A 19,409-nucleotide genomic window follows, 5' to 3' on the forward strand; every position below is an offset into this window, starting at 1 on the left:
TCAGGGATGTATAGTGAGCCAAGGTCAGGGATGTATAGTGAGCCAGGGTCAGGGATGTATAGTGAGCCAGGGTCAGGGATGTATAGTGAGCCAGGGATGTATAGTGAGCCAGGGTCAGGGATGTATAGTGAGCCAGGGTCAGGGATGTATAGTGAGCCAGGGTCAGGGATGTATAGTGAGCCAGGGATGTATAGTGAGCCAGGGTCAGGGATGTATAGTGAGCCAGGGATGTATAGTGAGCCAGGGTCAGGGATGTATAGTGAGCCAGGGTCAGGGATGTATAGTGAGCCAGGGATGTATAGTGAGCCAGGGTCAGGGATGTATAGTGAGCCAGGGTCAGGGATGTATAGTGAGCCAGGGTCAGGGATGTATAGTGAGCCAGGGTCAGGGATGTATAGTGAGCCAGGGTCAGGGATGTATAGTGAGCCAGGGTCAGGGATGTATAGTGAGCCAGGGTCAGGGATGTATAGTGAGCCAGGGTCAGGGATGTATAGTGAGCCAGGGATGTATAGTGAGCCAGGGTCAGGGATGTATAGTGAGCCAGGGTCAGGGATGTATAGTGAGCCAGGGTCAGGGATGTATAGTGAGCCAGGGTCAGGGATGTATAGTGAGCCAGGGTCAGGGATGTATAGTGAGCCAGGGTCAGGGATGTATAGTGACCAGGGTCAGGGATGTATAGTGAGCCAGGGGGATGTATAGTGAGCCAGGTCAGGGATGTATAGTGCCAGGGTCAGGGATGTATAGTGAGCCAGGGTCAGGGATGTATAGTGAGCCAGGGTCAGGGATGTATAGTGAGCCAGGGTCAGGGATGTGATAGTGGTCAGGGATGTATAGTGAGCCAGGGTCAGGGATGTATAGTGACCCAGGGTCAGGGATGTATAGTGAGCCAGGGATGTATAGTGACCCAGGGATGTATAGTGAGTCAGGGATGTATAGTGACCCAGGGTCAGGGATGTATAGTGACCCAGGGTCAGGGATGTATAGTGAGCCAGGGATGTATAGTGAGCCAGGGTCAGGGATGTATAGTGAGCCAGGGTCAGGGATGTATAGTGACCCAGGGATGTATAGTGAGTCAGGGATGTATAGTGACCCAGGGTCAGGGATGTATAGTGAGCCAGGGTCAGGGATGTATAGTGAGCCAGGGTCAGGGATGTATAGTGAGCCAGGGTCAGGGATGTATAGTGAGCCAGGGTCAGGGATGTATAGTGAGCCAGGGTCAGGGATGTATAGTGAGCCAGGGTCAGGGATGTATAGTGAGCCAGGGTCAGGGATGTATAGTGAGCCAGGGTCAGGGATGTATAGTGAGTCAGGGTCAGGGATGTATAGTGAGCCAGGGTCAGGGATGTATAGTGAACCCAGGGTCAGGGATGTATAGTGAGCAGGGTCAGGGATGTATAGTGAGCCAGGGATGTATAGTGAGCCAGGGATGGATAGTGTATCAGGGTCAGGGATGTATAGTGAACCAGGGTCAGGGATGTATAGTGAACCAGGGTCAGGGATGTATAGTGAACCAGGGTCAGGGATGTATAGTGAGTCAGGGTCAGGGATGTTGCCCACCTTTGTGGAGGTAGACCTGGAGAGCTGACTCTCTGATGACCAGCCGACAGTCCTGACCTCCGGTGGTGGTAGTGGAGGGGCCACAGGCCAGGGTGTCTGGGTAGAGGACACAGCGGACAGCCGAGTCGGTCCGCCCCACTGACACCACAACACAGGACTCAGCCTCCTCACAGGCTGAGGGGAGACACACAAACACAGTTGAACAGACAGAAAAGGAGGAGAGTAGAAAGAGGTAAATACAAGGATTGGGGCACAGACAGGAGAGACCGAGGAGGGGCACAGAAGAGGGGCACAGACAGGAGAGACCGAGGAGGGGCACAGACAGGAGAGACCGAGGAGGGGCACAGATGAGGGGCACAGACAGGAGAGAACGAGGAGGGGCACAGATGAGGGGCACAGACAGGAGAGAACGAGGAGGGGCACAGATGAGGGGCACAGACAGGAGAGACCGAGGAGGGGCACAGATGAGGGGCACAGACAGGAGAGAATGAGGAGGGGCACAGATGAGGGGCACAGACAGGAGAGACCGAGGAGGGGCACAGATGAGGGGCACAGACAGGAGAGACCGAGGAGGGGCACAGATGAGGGGCACAGACAGGAGAGACCGAGGAGGGGCACAGATGAGGGGCACAGACAGGAGAGACCGAGGAGGGGCACAGGGGCACAGACAGGAGAGACCGAGGAGGGGCACAGATGAGGGGCACAGACAGGAGAGACGAGGAGGGGCACAGATGAGGGGCACAGACAGGAGAGACCGAGGAGGGGCACAGATGAGGGGCACAGAGGAGAGGAGGGGCACAGATGAGGGGCACAGACAGGAGAGACCGAGGAGGGGCACAGATGAGGGGCACAGACAGGAGAGACCGAGGAGGGGCACAGATGAGGGGCACAGACAGGAGAGATGAGGAGGGGCACAGATGAGGGGCACAGACAGGAGAGACCGAGGAGGGGCACAGATGAGGGGCACAGACAGGAGAGACCGAGGAGGGGCACAGATGAGGGGCACAGACAGGAGAGACCGAGGAGGGGCACAGATGAGGGGCACAGACAGGAGAGACCGAGGAGGGGCACAGATGAGGGGCACAGACAGGAGAGACCGAGGAGGGGCACAGATGAGGGGCACAGACAGGAGAGACCGAGGAGGGGCACAGACAGGAGAGACCGAGGAGGGGCACAGACAGGAGAGAGAGGAGGGGCACAGACAGGAGAGACCGAGGAGGGAGATGAGGGGCACAGACAGGAGAGACCGAGGAGGGTCACAGATGAGGGGCACAGACAGGAGAGACCGAGGAGGGGCACAAGATGAGGGGCACAGACAGGAGAGAACGAGGAGGGTCACAGATGAGGGGCACAGACAGGAGAGACCGAGGAGGGGCACAGATGAGGGGCACAGACAGGAGAGAACGAGGAGGGTCACAGATGAGGGGTACAGACAGGAGAGACCGAGGAGGGGCACAGACAGGAGAGGCCGAGGAGGGGCACAGATGAGGGGCACAGACAGGAGAGAACGAGGAGGGTCACAGATGAGGGGTACAGACAGGAGAGACCGAGGAGGGGCACAGACAAGAGAGACCGAGGAGGGGCACAGACAGGAGAGACCGAGGAGGGGCACAGACAGGAGAGACCGAGGAGGGGCACAGACAGGAGGACAGAGGAGGGACAAGAGGAGGGGCACAGACAGGAGAGACCGAGGAGGGGCACAGATGAGGGGCACAGACAGGAGAGACTGAGGAGGGGCACAGATGAGGGGCACAGACAGGAGAGACCGAGGAGGGGCACAGACAGGAGAGAACGAGGAGGGTCACAGATGAGGGGTACAGACAGGAGAGACCGAGGAGGGGCACAGACAGGAGAGACCGAGGAGGGGCACAGATGAGGGGCACAGACAGGAGAGAACGAGGAGGGTCACAGATGAGGGGTACAGACAGGAGAGACCGAGGAGGGGCACAGACAAGAGAGACCGAGGAGGGGCACAGACAGGAGAGACCGAGGAGGGGCACAGACAGGAGAGACCGAGGAGGGGCACAGACAGGAGAGACCGAGGAGGGGCACAGATGAGGGCACAGACAGGAGAGACCGAGGAGGGGCACAGACAGCAGAGACCGAGGAGGGGCACAGATGAGGGGCACAGACAGGAGAGACTGAGGAGGGGCACAGATGAGGGGCACAGACAGGAGAGACCGAGGAGGGGCACAGATGAGGGGCACAGACAGGAGAGACCGAGGAGGGGCACAGACAGGAGAGACCGAGGAGGGGCACAGATGAGGGGCACAGACAGGAGAGACCGAGGAGGGGCACAGATGAGGGGACAGGAGGAGAGACCGAGGAGGGGCACAGATGAGGGGCACAGACAGGAGAGACCGAGGAGGGGCACAGATGAGGGGCACAGACAGGAGAGACCGAGGAGGGTCACAGACAGGAGAGACCGAGGAGGGTCACAGACAGGAGAGACCGAGGAGGGGCACAGACAGGAGAGACCGAGGAGGGGCACAGACAGGAGAGACCGAGGAGGGGCACAGATGAGGGGCACAGACAGGAGAGACCGAGGAGGGGCACAGACAGCAGAGACCGAGGAGGGGCACAGATGAGGGGCACAGACAGGAGAGACTGAGGAGGGGCACAGATGAGGGGCACAGACAGGAGAGACCGAGGAGGGGCACAGATGAGGGGCACAGACAGGAGAGACCGAGGAGGGGCACAGACAGGAGAGACCGAGGAGGGGCACAGATGAGGGGCACAGACAGGAGAGACCGAGGAGGGGCACAGATGAGGGGCACAGACAGGAGAGACCGAGGAGGGGCACAGATGAGGGGCACAGACAGGAGAGACCGAGGAGGGGCACAGATGAGGGGCTCAGACAGGAGAGACCGAGGAGGGTCACAGACAAGAGAGACCGAGGAGGGTCACAGACAGGAGAGACCGAGGAGGGTCACAGACAGGAGAGACAGAGGGGCACAGACAGGAGAGACCGAGGAGGGGCACAGACAGGAGAGACCGAGGAGGGGCACAGACAGGAGAGACCGAGGAGGGGCACAGACAGGAGAGACCGAGGAGGGGCACAGACAGGAGAGACCGAGGAGGGTCACAGACAGGAGAGACCGAGGAGGGTCACAGACAGGAGAGACCGAGGAGGGGCACAGACAGGAGAGACCGAGGAGGGTCACAGACAGGAGAGACCGAGGAGGGTCACAGACAGGAGAGACCGAGGAGGGGCACAGACAGGAGAGACCAAGGAGGGGCTCAGACAGGAGAGACCGAGGAGGGGCACAGACAGGAGAGACCGAGGAGGGGCACAGATGAGGGGCACAGACAGGAGAGACCGAGGAGGGGCACCCTCTTGCCAGACATGTGTCCAGAGAGACCGAGGAGGGTCACAGACAGGCACAGATGAAGAGTTTCTCACAGACAGACACCAGTCTCTGGTCCTGACCAGGTCCTCAGGAGGGTCTTTACAGGAGATGTGAATAATGTCCAGACGTGAGAGGGGGGACACCAGGAGGACCATCCAGGAGGGGCACTCACTCAAACTCACTGGCAGGGCACATCTTTAGAGACCAGGGGATACATCTAACAGACATTGAGACCGAACACGTTGTCTACAGACAGGAGACATTGTCTACATCTAACAAGACATTGTCTACATCTAACACATTGTCACATCAGGAGACACATTGTCTACATCTAACACATTGTCTACATCTAACACATTGTCTACATCTCACATTGGGACATGATGTCTAGACACATTGTCTACATCTAACACATTGTCTACATCTAACACATTGTCAGGAGAGACCAGGATTGTCACCATCACATTGTCTACATCTAACACATTGTCTACATCCACATTGTCTTTACTGATCTAACACATTGTCACATCTAACACATTGGATCTAACACATTGTCTACATCAACACAGTCTACATCTAACACATTGTCTACATCTAACACATTGTCTACATCTAACACAGACATCTAACACATTGTCTACATCTAACACATTGTCTAACACATTGTCTACATCTAACACATTGTCTACATCTAACACATTGTCTACATCTAACACATTGTCTACATCTAACACATTGTCTACATCTAACACATTGTCTACATCAACACATTGTCTACATCTAACACATTGTCTACATCTAACACATTGTCTACATCTAACACATTGTCTACATCTAACACATTGTCTACATCTAACACATTGTCTACATCTAACCATCTAACACATTGTCTACATCTAACACATCTAACACATTGTCTACATCTAACACATTGTCTACATCTAACACTGGCATCTAACACATTGTCTACATCTAACACATTGTCTACATCACATTGTCTACATCTAACACATTGTCTACATCTAACACATTGTCTACATCTAACACATTGTCTACATCTAACACATTGTCTACATCTAACACATTGTCTACATCTAACACATTGTCTACATCTAACACATTGTCTACATCTAACACACATCTAACACATTGTCTAACACATTGTCTACATCTAACACATTGTCTACATCTAACACATTGTCTACATCTAACACATTGTCTACATCTAACACATTGTCTAACACATTGTCTACATCTAACACATTGTCTACATCTAACACATTGTCTACATCTAACACATTGTCTACATCTAACACATCTAACACATTGTCTAACACATCTAACACATCTAACACATTGTCTACATCTAACACATTGTCTACATCTAACACATTGTCTACATCTAACACATTGTCTACATCTAACACATTGTCTACATCTAACACATTGTCTACATCTAACACATTGTAACACATTGTCTACATCTAACACATTGTCTACATCTAACACATTGTCTACATCTAACACATTGTCTACATCTAACACATTGTCTACATCTAACACATTGTCTACATCTAACACATTGTCTACATCTAACACATTGTCTACATCTAACACATTGTCTACATCTAACACATTGTCTACATCTAACACATTGTCTAACACATTGTCATCTAACACATTGTCTACATCTAACACATTGTCTACATCTAACACATTGTCTACATAACACATTGTCTCTAACACATTGTCTACATCTAACACATTGTCTACATCTAACACATTGTCTACATCTAACACATCTACATCTAACACATTGTCTGTCTAACACATTGTCTACATCTAACACATTGTCTACATCTAACACATTGTCTACATCTAACACATTGTCTACATCTAACACATTGTCTACATCTAACACATTGTCTACATCTAACACATTGTCTAACACATTGTCTACATCTAACACATTGTCTACATCTAACACATTGTCATTACATCTAACACATTGTCTAACATTGTCTACATCTAACACATTGTCTACATCTAACACATTGTCTACATCTAACACATTGTCTACATCTAACACATTGTCTACATCTAACACATTGTCTAACACATTGTCTACATCTAACACATTGTCTACATCTAACACATTGTCTGCATCTAACACATTGTCTACATCTAACACATTGTCTACATCTAACACATTGTCTACATCTAACACATTGTCTGTATCTAACACATTGTCTACATCTAACACATTGTCTACATCTAACACATTGTCTACATCTAACACATTGTCTACATCTAACACATTGTCTACATCTAACACATTGTCTACATCTAACACATTGTCTACATCTAACACATTGTCTACATCTAACACATCTAACACATTGTCTACATCTAACACATTGTCTACATCTAACACATTGTCTACATCTAACACATTGTCTACATCTAACACATTGTCTACATCTAACACATTGTCTACATCTAACACATTGTAACACATTACATCTAACACATTGTCTACATCTAACTAACACATTGTCTACATCTAACACATTGTCTACATCTAACACATTGTCTACATCTAACACATTGTCTACATCTAACACATTGTCTACATCTAACACATTGTCTACATCTAACACATTGTCTACATTGTCTAACACATTGTCTACATCTAACACATTGTCTACATCTAACACATTGTCTACATCTAACACATTGTCTACATCTAACACATTGTCTACATCTAACACATTGTCTAACACATTGTCTAACACATTGTCTACATCTAACACATTGTCATTGTCTACATCTAACACATTGTCTGTATCTAACACATTGTCTACATCTAACACATTGTCTACATCTAACACATTGTCTACATCTAACACATTGTCTACATCTAACACATTGTCTACATCTAACACATTGTCTACATCTAACACATTGTCTACATCTAACACATTGTCTACATCTAACACATTGTCTACATCTAACACATTGTCTACATCTAACACATTGTCTACATCTAACACATTGTCTACATCTAACACATTGTCTACATCTAACACAACACATTGTCTACATCTAACACATTGTCTGTATCTAACACATTGTCTGTATCTAACACATTGTCTACATCTAACACATTGTCTACATCTAACACATTGTCTACATCTAACACATTGTCTACATCTAACACATTGTCTACATCTAACACATTGTCTACATCTAACACATTGTCTACATCTAACACATTGTCTAACACATTGTCTACATCTAACACATTGTCTGTATCTAACACATTGTCTGCATCTAACACAGTGTCTACATCTAACACATTGTCTACATCTAACACATTGTCTGCATCTAACACATTGTCTACATCTAACACATTGTCTACATCTAACACATTGTCTACATCTAACACATTGTCTACATCTAACACATTGTCTACATCTAACACATTGTCTACATCTAACACATTGTCTACATCTAACACATTGTCTGCATCTAACACAGTGTCTACATCTAACACATTGTCTACATCTAACACATTGTCTACATCTAACACATTGTCTACATCTAACACAGTGTCTACATCTAACACATTGTCTACATCTAACACAGTGTCTACATCTAACACAGTGTCTGCATCTAACACATTGTCTACATCTAACACATTGTCTACATCTAACACATTGTCTACATCTAACACATTGTCTACATCTAACACATTGTCTACATCTAACACATTGTCTGTATCTAACACATTGTCTACATCTAACACATTGTCTACATCTAACACATTGTCTACATCTAACACATTGTCTACATCTAACACATTGTCTACATCTAACACATTGTCTACATCTAACACATTGTCTACATCTAACACATTGTCTACATCTAACACATTGTCTACATCTAACACATTGTCTACATCTAACACATTGTCTAACACATTGTCTACATCTAACACATTGTCTACATCTAACACATTGTCTAACACATTGTCTACATCTAACACATTGTCTACATCTAACACTGTCTACATCTAACACAGTGTCTAACACATTGTCTACATCTAACACATTGTCTACATCTAACACATTGTCTACATCTAACACATTGTCTACATCTAACACATTGTCTAACACATTGTCTACATCTAACACATTGTCTACATCTAACACAGTGTCTAACACATTGTCTACATCTAACACATTGTCTACATCTAACACAGTGTCTAACACATTGTCTACATCTAACACATTGTCTACATCTAACACAGTGTCTAACACATTGTCTACATCTAACACATTGTCTACATCTAACACATTGTCTACATCTAACACATTGTCTACATCTAACACATTGTCTAACACATTGTCTACATCTAACACAGTGTCTACATCTAACACATTGTCTACATCTAACACATTGTCTACATCTAACACAGTGTCTAACACATTGTCTACATCTAACACATTGTCTACATCTAACACATTGTCTACATCTAACACATTGTCTACATCTAACACATTGTCTACATCTAACACATTGTCTACATCTATCACATTGTCTACATCTAACACATTGTCTGTATCTAACACATTGTCTACATCTAACACATTGTCTACATCTAACACATTGTCTACATCTAACACATTGTCTACATCTAACACATTGTCTACATCTAACACATTGTCTACATCTAACACATTGTCTACATCTAACACATTGTCTACATCTAACACATTGTCTCATCTAACACATTGTCTACATCTAACACATTGTCTAACACATTGTCTCATCTAACACATTGTCTACATCTAACACATTGTCTAACACATTGTCTACATCTAACACATTGTCTACATCTAACACTGTCTACATCTAACACAGTGTCTAACACATTGTCTACATCTAACACATTGTCTACATCTAACACATTGTCTACATCTAACACATTGTCTACATCTAACACATTGTCTAACACATTGTCTACATCTAACACATTGTCTACATCTAACACATTGTCTACATCTAACACATTGTCTACATCTAACACATTGTCTACATCTAACACAGTGTCTACAGCTAACACATTGTCTACATCTAACACATTGTCTACATCTAACACATTGTCTACATCTAACACATTGCCCCATAGGGCTCTGTTCAGTGTCTACATCTAACACATTGCCCCATAGGGCTCTGTTCAGTGTCTACATCTAACACATTGCCCCATAGGGCTCTGTTCAGTGTCCTGCACAAGGTAAAAGTCTCCATATTTGGGATGCAGCCATTGAAATGTATTTTAATGTCAAAAGGACAGAGCTCTCTAAAGCATCCAATTCCAACACTATCCACTGTGCTAGATAGTAATGAGAGCAGCTAAAAGCCTGTACTCTCCTCTGTCTAATGGACAGGTTTCTAGCTACTGGAGACAGTATCTCCTCTGTCTAATGGACAGGTTTCTAGCTACTGGAGCCGTTGGAGACAGTATCTCCTCTGTCTAATGGACAGGTTTCTAGCTACTGGAGACAGTATCTCCTCTGTCTAATGGACAGGTTTCTAGCTACTGTAGACAGTATCCCTCTGTCTAATGGACAGGTTTCTAGCTACTGGAGCCGTTGGAGACAGTATCTCCTCTGTCTAATGGACAGGTTTCTAGCTACTGGAGACAGTATCTCCTCTGTCTAATGGACAGGTTTCTAGCTACTGTAGACAGTATCTCCTCTGTCTAATGGACAGGTTTCTAGCTACTGGAGACAGTATCTCCTCTGTCTAATGGACAGGTTTCTAGCTACTGGAGACAGTATCTCCTCTGTCTAATGGACAGGTTTCTAGCTACTGGAGACAGTATCTCCTCTGTCTAATGGACAGGTTTCTAGCTACTGGAGACAGTATCTCCTCTGTCTAATGGACAGGTTTCTAGCTACTGGATACAGTATCTCCTCTGTCTAATGGACAGGTTTCTAGCTACTGGAGACAGTATCTCCTCTGTCTAATGGACAGGTTTCTAGCTACTGGAGACAGTATCTCCTCTGTCTAATGGACAGGTTTCTAGCTACTGGAGACAGTATCTCCTCTGTCTAATGGACAGGTTTCTAGCTACTGGAGACAGTATCTCCTCTGTCTAATGGACAGGTTTCTAGCTACTGGAGACAGTATCTCCTCTGTCTAATGGACAGGTTTCTAGCTACTGGAGACAGTATCTCCTCTGTCTAATGGACAGGTTTCTAGCTACTGGAGACAGTATCTCCTCTGTCTAATGGACAGGTTTCTAGCTACTGGAGGGTATGGAGGAAGTGAGTGTAATTAAAGGCTAACTGGGAAACACTGTGGCTTGTAAACATTTCAGCACGTCAGCACAATGAAAGCTTGATGACCATGTTAGTCTGTCTCTTTGATGTGAGGGGGGGGGGGTCCCTTTAAACACACACAAATGTGAAATGGGTTGTCGCCCAAACAGCACCCCATTCCCCATAATGCACTATTTTTTAACAGAGCCCTATGGGCCCGGGCTGTATCACAACCAGCCGTGATTGGGAGTCCCATAGGGCGGCGTACAATTGGCCCAGCGTTGTCTGGATTAGGGGAGGGTTTGGCCGGGGGGGAGGGGGGGGGGGGTTTGGCCTGGGGAGGGGGGGGGGTAGCCCGTCATTGTAAATAATAATTTGTTCTGAACTGCCTTGTTAAATAAAGGTTAAATAAATAAAACACATACAGAAGGAATAAACACACAGTCAGTCTGTGTATTGTAGCTGACGTATCCAACGAACACTGTAATGTTGTTGTACATTCTAACTCCTGAGGTGAAATATTAACTGCACTCTCACCGTTCTCTGAAGGAACACGTAGTTGGAAACTGGGGCACAACCGTGGTGATTTAGTCCACTGGTTCACTGTGGAGAACAATGGAAACGTCTGAGTCATTACGTAATAAACTCCTTAACGATCAGACAACTACTTGGTTAAATCAATGTGTCTGCTAGATCACGTGGCTCAGCAACACCAACTGGAGAAAACATGTATTACCGCTGTGTCCCGAATTGGGACACACGGACTGTAACCAGGGCAACGCCGCCGTCACTATTCTCCAGAAGAGAAAGTAACATCAAGACATCAAACTTAAAAGGTAAGAGACAACAAGATGTTGGCCAATGTAGTGCACTACTTTTGACCAGGAGCCCATAGGGAATAGGGTGCCATTTGGGAGTCACCCTGTACCTACTTATCCTCGGGCGTTTACACACACCTGGTTTCTCGTACCAGCCAAGCGGATACACTCCGGTTTCTACTTTGGAGGGGGTGCAGTCCTGGACTCTCCAGGTTGTCCGTTCTCCTTCACCACACGTCTGGATACCAAAGCTGTTCAGAGTCAGGCAGAGAATGTCTGATCCTGGATGGAGACAGCACACACACACACAAAGACACACACACACACACAAAGACACACACACACACACACACACACACACACACACACACACACACACACACACACACACACACACACACACACACACACACACACACACACACACACACACACACACACACACACACACACAGACACACACACAAAGACACTTTAGAGGAAATATTTGTGTCTCCTTTGGACTATGGAGCTATATTGTGATTGTTTCCCTCTTCTCTCTCGCCCCTTGAACTTTGAATGTCAGAGGAATTGTCAGCACTGTAAAAACATGTCAGTTAATATGTTGACTGAAATAACAACTGACCAGGTGACTGTGTGTCCCTGACGTATCCGATTCCACGGCAACACGGGTCTTCATCACATCTCCGTTCACACTCACGGAACCTGGTACAAACACAAAGCAGGCACACACCTTTTCTTTGGGGAAACTAAACAGGAATTGTCTAACACTTTTCCTAAAGACTTTGTCATTATCCTAAAGAAGATGTTTGTTATTGATTGAAGTAGTGAATTATAACAGAACCAGTGGGACCCAGGTAACACTGCCCTAAGGTCTCTCAGCCCCAGAACCAGTGGGACCCAGGTAACACTGCCCTAAGGTCTCTCAGCCCCAGAACCAGTGGGACCCAGGTAACACTGCCCTAAGGTCTCTCAGCCCCAGAACCAGTGGAACCCAGGTAACACTGCCCTAAGGCCTCTCAGCCCCAGAACCAGTGGGACCCAGGTAACACTGCCCTAAGGTCTCTCAGCCCCAGAACCAGTGGGACCCAGGTAACACTGCCCTAAGGTCTCTCAGCCCCAGAACCAGTGGGACCCAGGTAACACTGCCCTAAGGTGTCTCAGCCCCAGAACCAGTGGGACCCAGGTAACACTGCCCTAAGGTCTCTCAGCCCCAGAACCAGTGGGACCCAGGTAACACTGCCCTAAGGTCTCTCAGCCCCAGAACCAGTGGGACCCAGGTAACACTGCCCTAAGGTCTCTCAGCCCCAGAACCAGTGGGACCCAGGTAACACTGCCCTAAGGTCTCTCAGCCCCAGAACCAGTGGAACCCAGGTAACACTGCCCTAAGGTCTCTCAGCCCCAGAACCAGTGGGACCCAGGTAACACTGCCCTAAGGTCTCTCAGCCCCAGAACCAGTGGGACCCAGGTAACACTGCCCTAAGGTCTCTCAGCCCCAGAACCAGTGGGACCCAGGTAACACTGCCCTAAGGTCTCTCAGCCCCAGAACCAGTGGGACCCAGGTAACACTGCCCTAAGGCCTCTCAGCCCCAGAACCAGTGGGACCCAGGTAACACTGCCCTAAGGTCTCTCAGCCCCAGAACCAGTGGGACCCAGGTAACACTGCCCTAAGGCCTCTCAGCCCCAGAACCAGTGGGACCCAGGTAACACTGCCCTAAGGCCTCTCAGCCCCAGAACCAGTGGGACCCAGGTAACACTGCCCTAAGGTCTCTCAGCCCCAGAACCAGTGGGACCCAGGTAACACTGCCCTAAGGTCTCTCAGCCCCAGAACCAGTGGGACCCAGGTAACACTGCCCTAAGGTCTCTCAGCCCCAGAACCAGTGGGACCCAGGTAACACTGCCCTAAGGTCTCTCAGCTCCAGAACCAGTGGGACCCAGGTAACACTGCCCTAAGGTCTCTCAGCCCCAGAACCAGTGGGACCCAGGTAACACTGCCCTAAGGTCTCTCAGCCCCAGAACCAGTGGGACCCAGGTAACACTGCCCTAAGGTCTCTCAGCCCCAGAACCAGTGGGACCCAGGTAACACTGCCCTGTCTCTCAGCCCCAGAACCAGTGGGACCCAGGTAACACTGCCCTCTCTCAGCCCCAGAACCAGTGGGACCCAGGTAACACTGCCCTAAGGTCTCTCAGCCCCAGAACCAGTGGGACCCAGGTAACACTGCCCTAAGGTCTCTCAGCCCCAGAACCAGTGGGACCCAGGTAACACTGCCCTAAGGTCTCTCAGCCCCAGAACCAGTGGGACCCAGGCCCTAAGTCTCTCAGCCCCAGAACCTGGGACCCAGGTAACACCCTAAGGTCTCTCAGCCCCAGAACCAGTGGGACCCAGGTAACACTGCCCTAAGGTCTCTCAGCCCCAGAACCAGTGGGACCCAGGTAACACTGCCCTAAGGTCTCTCAGCCCCAGAACCAGTGGGACCCAGGTAACACTGCCCTAAGGTCTCTCAGCCCCAGAACCAGTGGGACCCAGGTAACACTGCCCTAAGGCCTCTCAGCCCCAGAACCAGTGGGACCCAGGTAACACTGGCCTCAGGTCTCTCAGCCCCAGAACCAGTGGGACCCAGGTAACACTGCCCTAAGGTCTCTCAGCCCCAGAACCAGTGGGACCCAGGTAACACTGCCCTAAGGTCTCTCAGCCCCAGAACCAGTGGGACCCAGGTAACACTGCCCTAAGGTCTCTCAGCCCCAGAACCAGTGGGACCCAGGTAACACTGCCCTAAGGTCTCTCAGCCCCAGAACCAGTGGGACCCAGGTAACACTGCCCTAAGGTCTCTCAGCCCCAGAACCAGTGGGACCCAGGTAACACTGCCCTAAGGCCTCTTACCCCTCAGTGATAGGCTTGGCACTCAGGTTGACACAGCCCTAAGGCCTCTTACCCCTCAGTGATAGGCTTGGCACTCAGGTTGACACCGCCCTAAGGCCTCTTACCCCTCAGTGATAGGCTTGGCACTCAGGTAACACTGCCCTAAGGCCTCTTACCCCTCAGTGATAGGCTTGGCACTCAGGTTGACACCGCCCTAAGGCCTCTTACCCCTCAGTGATAGGCTTGTCACTCAGGTTGACACCGCCCTAAGGCCTCTTACCCCTCAGTGATAGGCTTGTCACTCAGGTTGACACCGCCCTAAAGTCTCTTACCCCTCAGTGATAGGCTTGTCACTCAGGTTGACACCGCCCTAAGGCCTCTTACCCCTCAGTGATAGGCTTGTCACTCAGGTTGACACCGCCCTAAAGTCTCTTACCCCTCAGTGATAGGCTTGTCACTCAGGTTGACGCCACCCTAAGGCCTCTTACCCCTCAGTGATAGGCTTGTCACTCAGGTTGACACCGCCCTAAGGTCTCTTACCCCTCAGTGATAGGCTTGTCACTCAGGTTGACACCACCCTAAGGCCTCTTACCCCTCAGTGATAGGCTTGTCACTCAGGTTGACGCCACCCTAAGGCCTCTTACCCCTCAGTGATAGGCTTGTCACTCAGGTTGACACCGCCCTAAGGTCTCTTACCCCTCAGTGATAGGCTTGTCACTCAGGTTGACACTGCCCTAAGGCCTCTTACCCCTCAGTGATAGGCTTATCACTCAGGTAACACTGCCCTAAGGTCTCTTACCCCTCAGTGATAGGCTTGTCACTCAGGTTGACACCCTAAGGCCTCTTACCCCTCAGTGATAGGCTTGTCACTCTGACGCCACCCTAAAGTCTCTTACCCTCAGTGATAGGCTTGTCACTCAGGTTGACACCGCCCTAAGGCCTCTTACCCCTCAGTGATAGGCTTGTCACTCAGGTTGACACCGCCCTAAAGTCTCTTACCCCTCAGTGATAGGCTTGTCACTCAGGTTGACACCGCCCTAAAGTCTCTTACCCCTCAGTGATAGGCTTGTCACTCAGGTTGACACCACCCTAAGGCCTCTTACCCCTCAGTGATAGGCTTGTCACTCAGGTTGACACCGCCCTAAGGTCTCTTACCCCTCAGTGATAGGCTTGTCACTCAGGTTGACACCGCCCTAAGGTCTCTTACCCCTCAGTGATAGGCTTGTCACTCAGGTTGACACCGCCCTAAGGTCTCTTACCCCTCAGTGATAGGCTTGTCACTCAGGTTGACGCGGCTTCGGACGGAATAAGACACCATCTTCTTAAAGGGAACACGGCTGTAAAAACTCTCCACACTTCCAGTCAGATCAACTGTTAAAACACAACAGACAGAACAACACAAATGAGCTCCTGAAATAATAGAACATTTTATTATTTTCTGGAGAAAAACTGTGTTTGCTTCCTTCCGCTGTTTTAATGGAGATAAGTTGATGATGTTTTAGAGGCTAATGTATTATTCTGGTAAATAATATGGTCGTGGGATAAGTTGAAGAAGACCTACAACACCACACGACAACATACTGACCATGAACCTACCAGTGATCTCGTCCTGCAGAACCTCACTACAACATACTGACCATGAACCTACCAGTGATCTCATCCTGCAGCACATCACTACAACATACTGACCATGAACCTACCAGTGATCTCATCCTGCAGCACATCACTACAACATACTGACCATGAACCTACCAGGATCTCGTCCTGCAGAACATCACTACAACATACTGACCATGAACCTACCAGGGATCTCATCCTGCAGCACATCACTACAACATACTGACCATGAACCTACCAGGGATCTCATCCTGCAGAACCTCACTACAACATACTGACCATGAACCTACCAGTGATCTCATCCTGCAGCACCTCACTACAACATACTGACCATGAACCTACCAGGGATCTCATCCTGCAGCACCTCACTACAACATACTGACCATGAACCTACCAGGGATCTCATCACTACAACATACTGACCATGAACCTACCAGGGATCTCATCACTACAACATACTGACCATGAACCTACCAGGGATCTCATCCTGCAGCACCTCACTACAACATACTGACCATGAACCTACCAGGGATCTCATCCTGCAGCACATCACTACAACATACTGACCATGAACCTACCAGGGATCTCATCCTGCAGCACATCACTACAACATACTGACCATGAACCTACCAGGGATCTCATCACTACAACATACTGACCATGAACCTACCAGGGATCTCATCCTGCAGCACATCACTACAACATACTGACCATGAACCTACCAGGGATCTCATCCTGCAGCACCTCACTACAACATACTGACCATGAACCTACCAGGGATCTCATCACTACAACATACTGACCATGAACCTACCAGGGATCTCATCACTACAACATACTGACCATGAACCTACCAGGGATCTCATCCTGCAGCACCTCACTACAACATACTGACCATGAACCTACCAGGGATCTCGTCCTGCAGAACCTCACTACAACATACTGACCATGAACCTACCAGTGATCTCATCCTGCAGCACCATAATACAACATACTGACCATGAACCTACCAGGGATCTCAACACTACAACATACTGACCATGAACCTACCAGGGATCTCAACACTACAACATACTGACCATGAACCTACCAGGGATCTCGTCCTGCAGAACCTCACTACAACATACTGACCATGAACCTACCAGGGATCTCATCACTACAACATACTGACCATGAACCTACCAGGGATCTCATCCTGCAGCACATCACTACAACATACTGACCATGAACCTACCAGGGATCCTGCAGCACCTCACTACAACATACTGACCATGAACCTACCAGGGATCTCATCACTACAACATACTGACCATGAACCTACCAGGATCTCATCTTGCAGCACATCACTACAACATACTGACCATGAACCTACCAGGGATCTCATCCTGCAGCACCTCACTACAACATACTGACCATGAACCTACCAGGGATCTCATCACTACAACATACTGACCATGAACCTACCAGGGATCTCATCCTGCAGCACATCACTACAACATACTGACCATGAACCTACCAGGGATCTCATCCTGCAGCACCTCACTACAACATACTGACCATGAACCTACCAGGGATCTCATCCTGCAGCACCTCACTACAACATACTGACCATGAACCTACCAGGGATCTCATCCTGCAGCACATCACTTTCCACCAACAGAAAGAACAATGCCGTACTCTTTGCCTGACTGGACTCTGTCTAACTGAGCTCAATGTTTACCTAACCAGTATGATTCATTATGACTGGGCTACAGTACAGTCCTCTGGCCAGGGTTACTGGGTCTGAGTGAATCTGGCTGTGGTCTTGAAGTACAGGATGTCCCAGAGAGAGCCATGTTCCTGTCTGAACACCCCAGATGTCAACAGCCCAGAACCCTTTAATGAGAGGAAATGAGGGTTTAATGAGCAAATCGAGGAGAGACGTAACTAGCTGTCTGCATGGAAATGAGGTTTCATACAGAGGAAGCACAGTTTTGGACAATATGTTACTGACCCCATTTACCATAAGGCCCAGCATTTTGGTCTGGTGGGTGTTTTCTGTACGTACAACATGTCTCTCATAACAACAGGCAACAGGTTGCTGTTAAACGGGATGAGTTGGGGGTACTCGTGATCATATTAAGTGATCTTGACTAGATAAAGTCTTCACTACTGTGGATAAGAGACTACATGTGGCAGGTAGCAAATCATTTCCCACAAAATCAAGTGGATCATTTTATTTAATTTTCCATCTGGTCTGCATCTATAAATGACTCTGGTATGGCAGACTCCCCTCAGAGTGAGAGAGAAGTGACAGTGTCATTATACACACCTCTAGTAGCCTAGTGGTTAGAGCGTTGGACCAGTAACCGAAAGGTTGCTGGATCAAATCCCTGAGCTGACAAGGTAAAAAAATCAGTCGTTCTGCCCCTGAACAAGGCAGTTAACCCACTGTTCCCCTGAACAAGGCAGTTAACCCACTGTTCCCCTGAACAAGGCAGTTAACCCACTGTTCCCCTGAACAAGGCAGTTAACCCACTGTTCCCCTGAACAAGGCAGTTAACCCACTGTTCCCTGAACAAGGCAGTTAACCCACTGTTCCCCTGAACAAGGCAGTTAACCCACTGTTCCCCTGAACAAGGCAGTTAACCCACTGCTCCCCTGAACAAGGCAGTTAACCCACTGTTCCCTGAACAAGGCAGTTAACCCACTGTTCCCCTGAACAAGGCAGTTAACCCACTGTTCCCTGAACCAGACTCTTCCCTGAACAAGGCAGTTAACCCACTGTTCCCCGAAGACGTGAATGTCAATTAAGGCAGCCCCCCACTCTATAATGATAGACAGACCTGTATAGAAGCTCTATGATAGACAGACCTGTATATAATCTCTATGATACAGA

At 48.5% G+C, this 19,409-nt stretch overlaps 1 protein-coding gene across 1 annotated transcript; it reads right to left on the reverse strand.

The window, feature by feature from the left end:
* Nucleotides 1-4,928: 4,928 nt before the first annotated feature.
* Nucleotides 4,929-16,574, reverse strand: LOC127918478 (thyroglobulin-like). The gene is made up of 7 exons (XM_052501750.1): nucleotides 16,511-16,574; nucleotides 16,174-16,285; nucleotides 12,680-12,759; nucleotides 12,193-12,336; nucleotides 11,774-11,839; nucleotides 5,035-5,088; nucleotides 4,929-4,993 (listed from the first exon to the last, which is right to left on the reverse strand). The coding sequence occupies exons 1-7, from the start codon at nucleotides 16,572-16,574 to the stop codon at nucleotides 4,929-4,931; spliced, it is 585 nt and encodes a 194-aa protein (XP_052357710.1).
* Between the last annotated feature and the right edge of the window lie 2,835 nt (nucleotides 16,575-19,409).

The sequence above is a fragment of the Oncorhynchus keta genome, unplaced genomic scaffold (genome assembly GCF_023373465.1).
Source record: "Oncorhynchus keta strain PuntledgeMale-10-30-2019 unplaced genomic scaffold, Oket_V2 Un_contig_14292_pilon_pilon, whole genome shotgun sequence".
NCBI classification, from domain to species: Eukaryota; Metazoa; Chordata; class Actinopteri; order Salmoniformes; family Salmonidae; genus Oncorhynchus; species Oncorhynchus keta.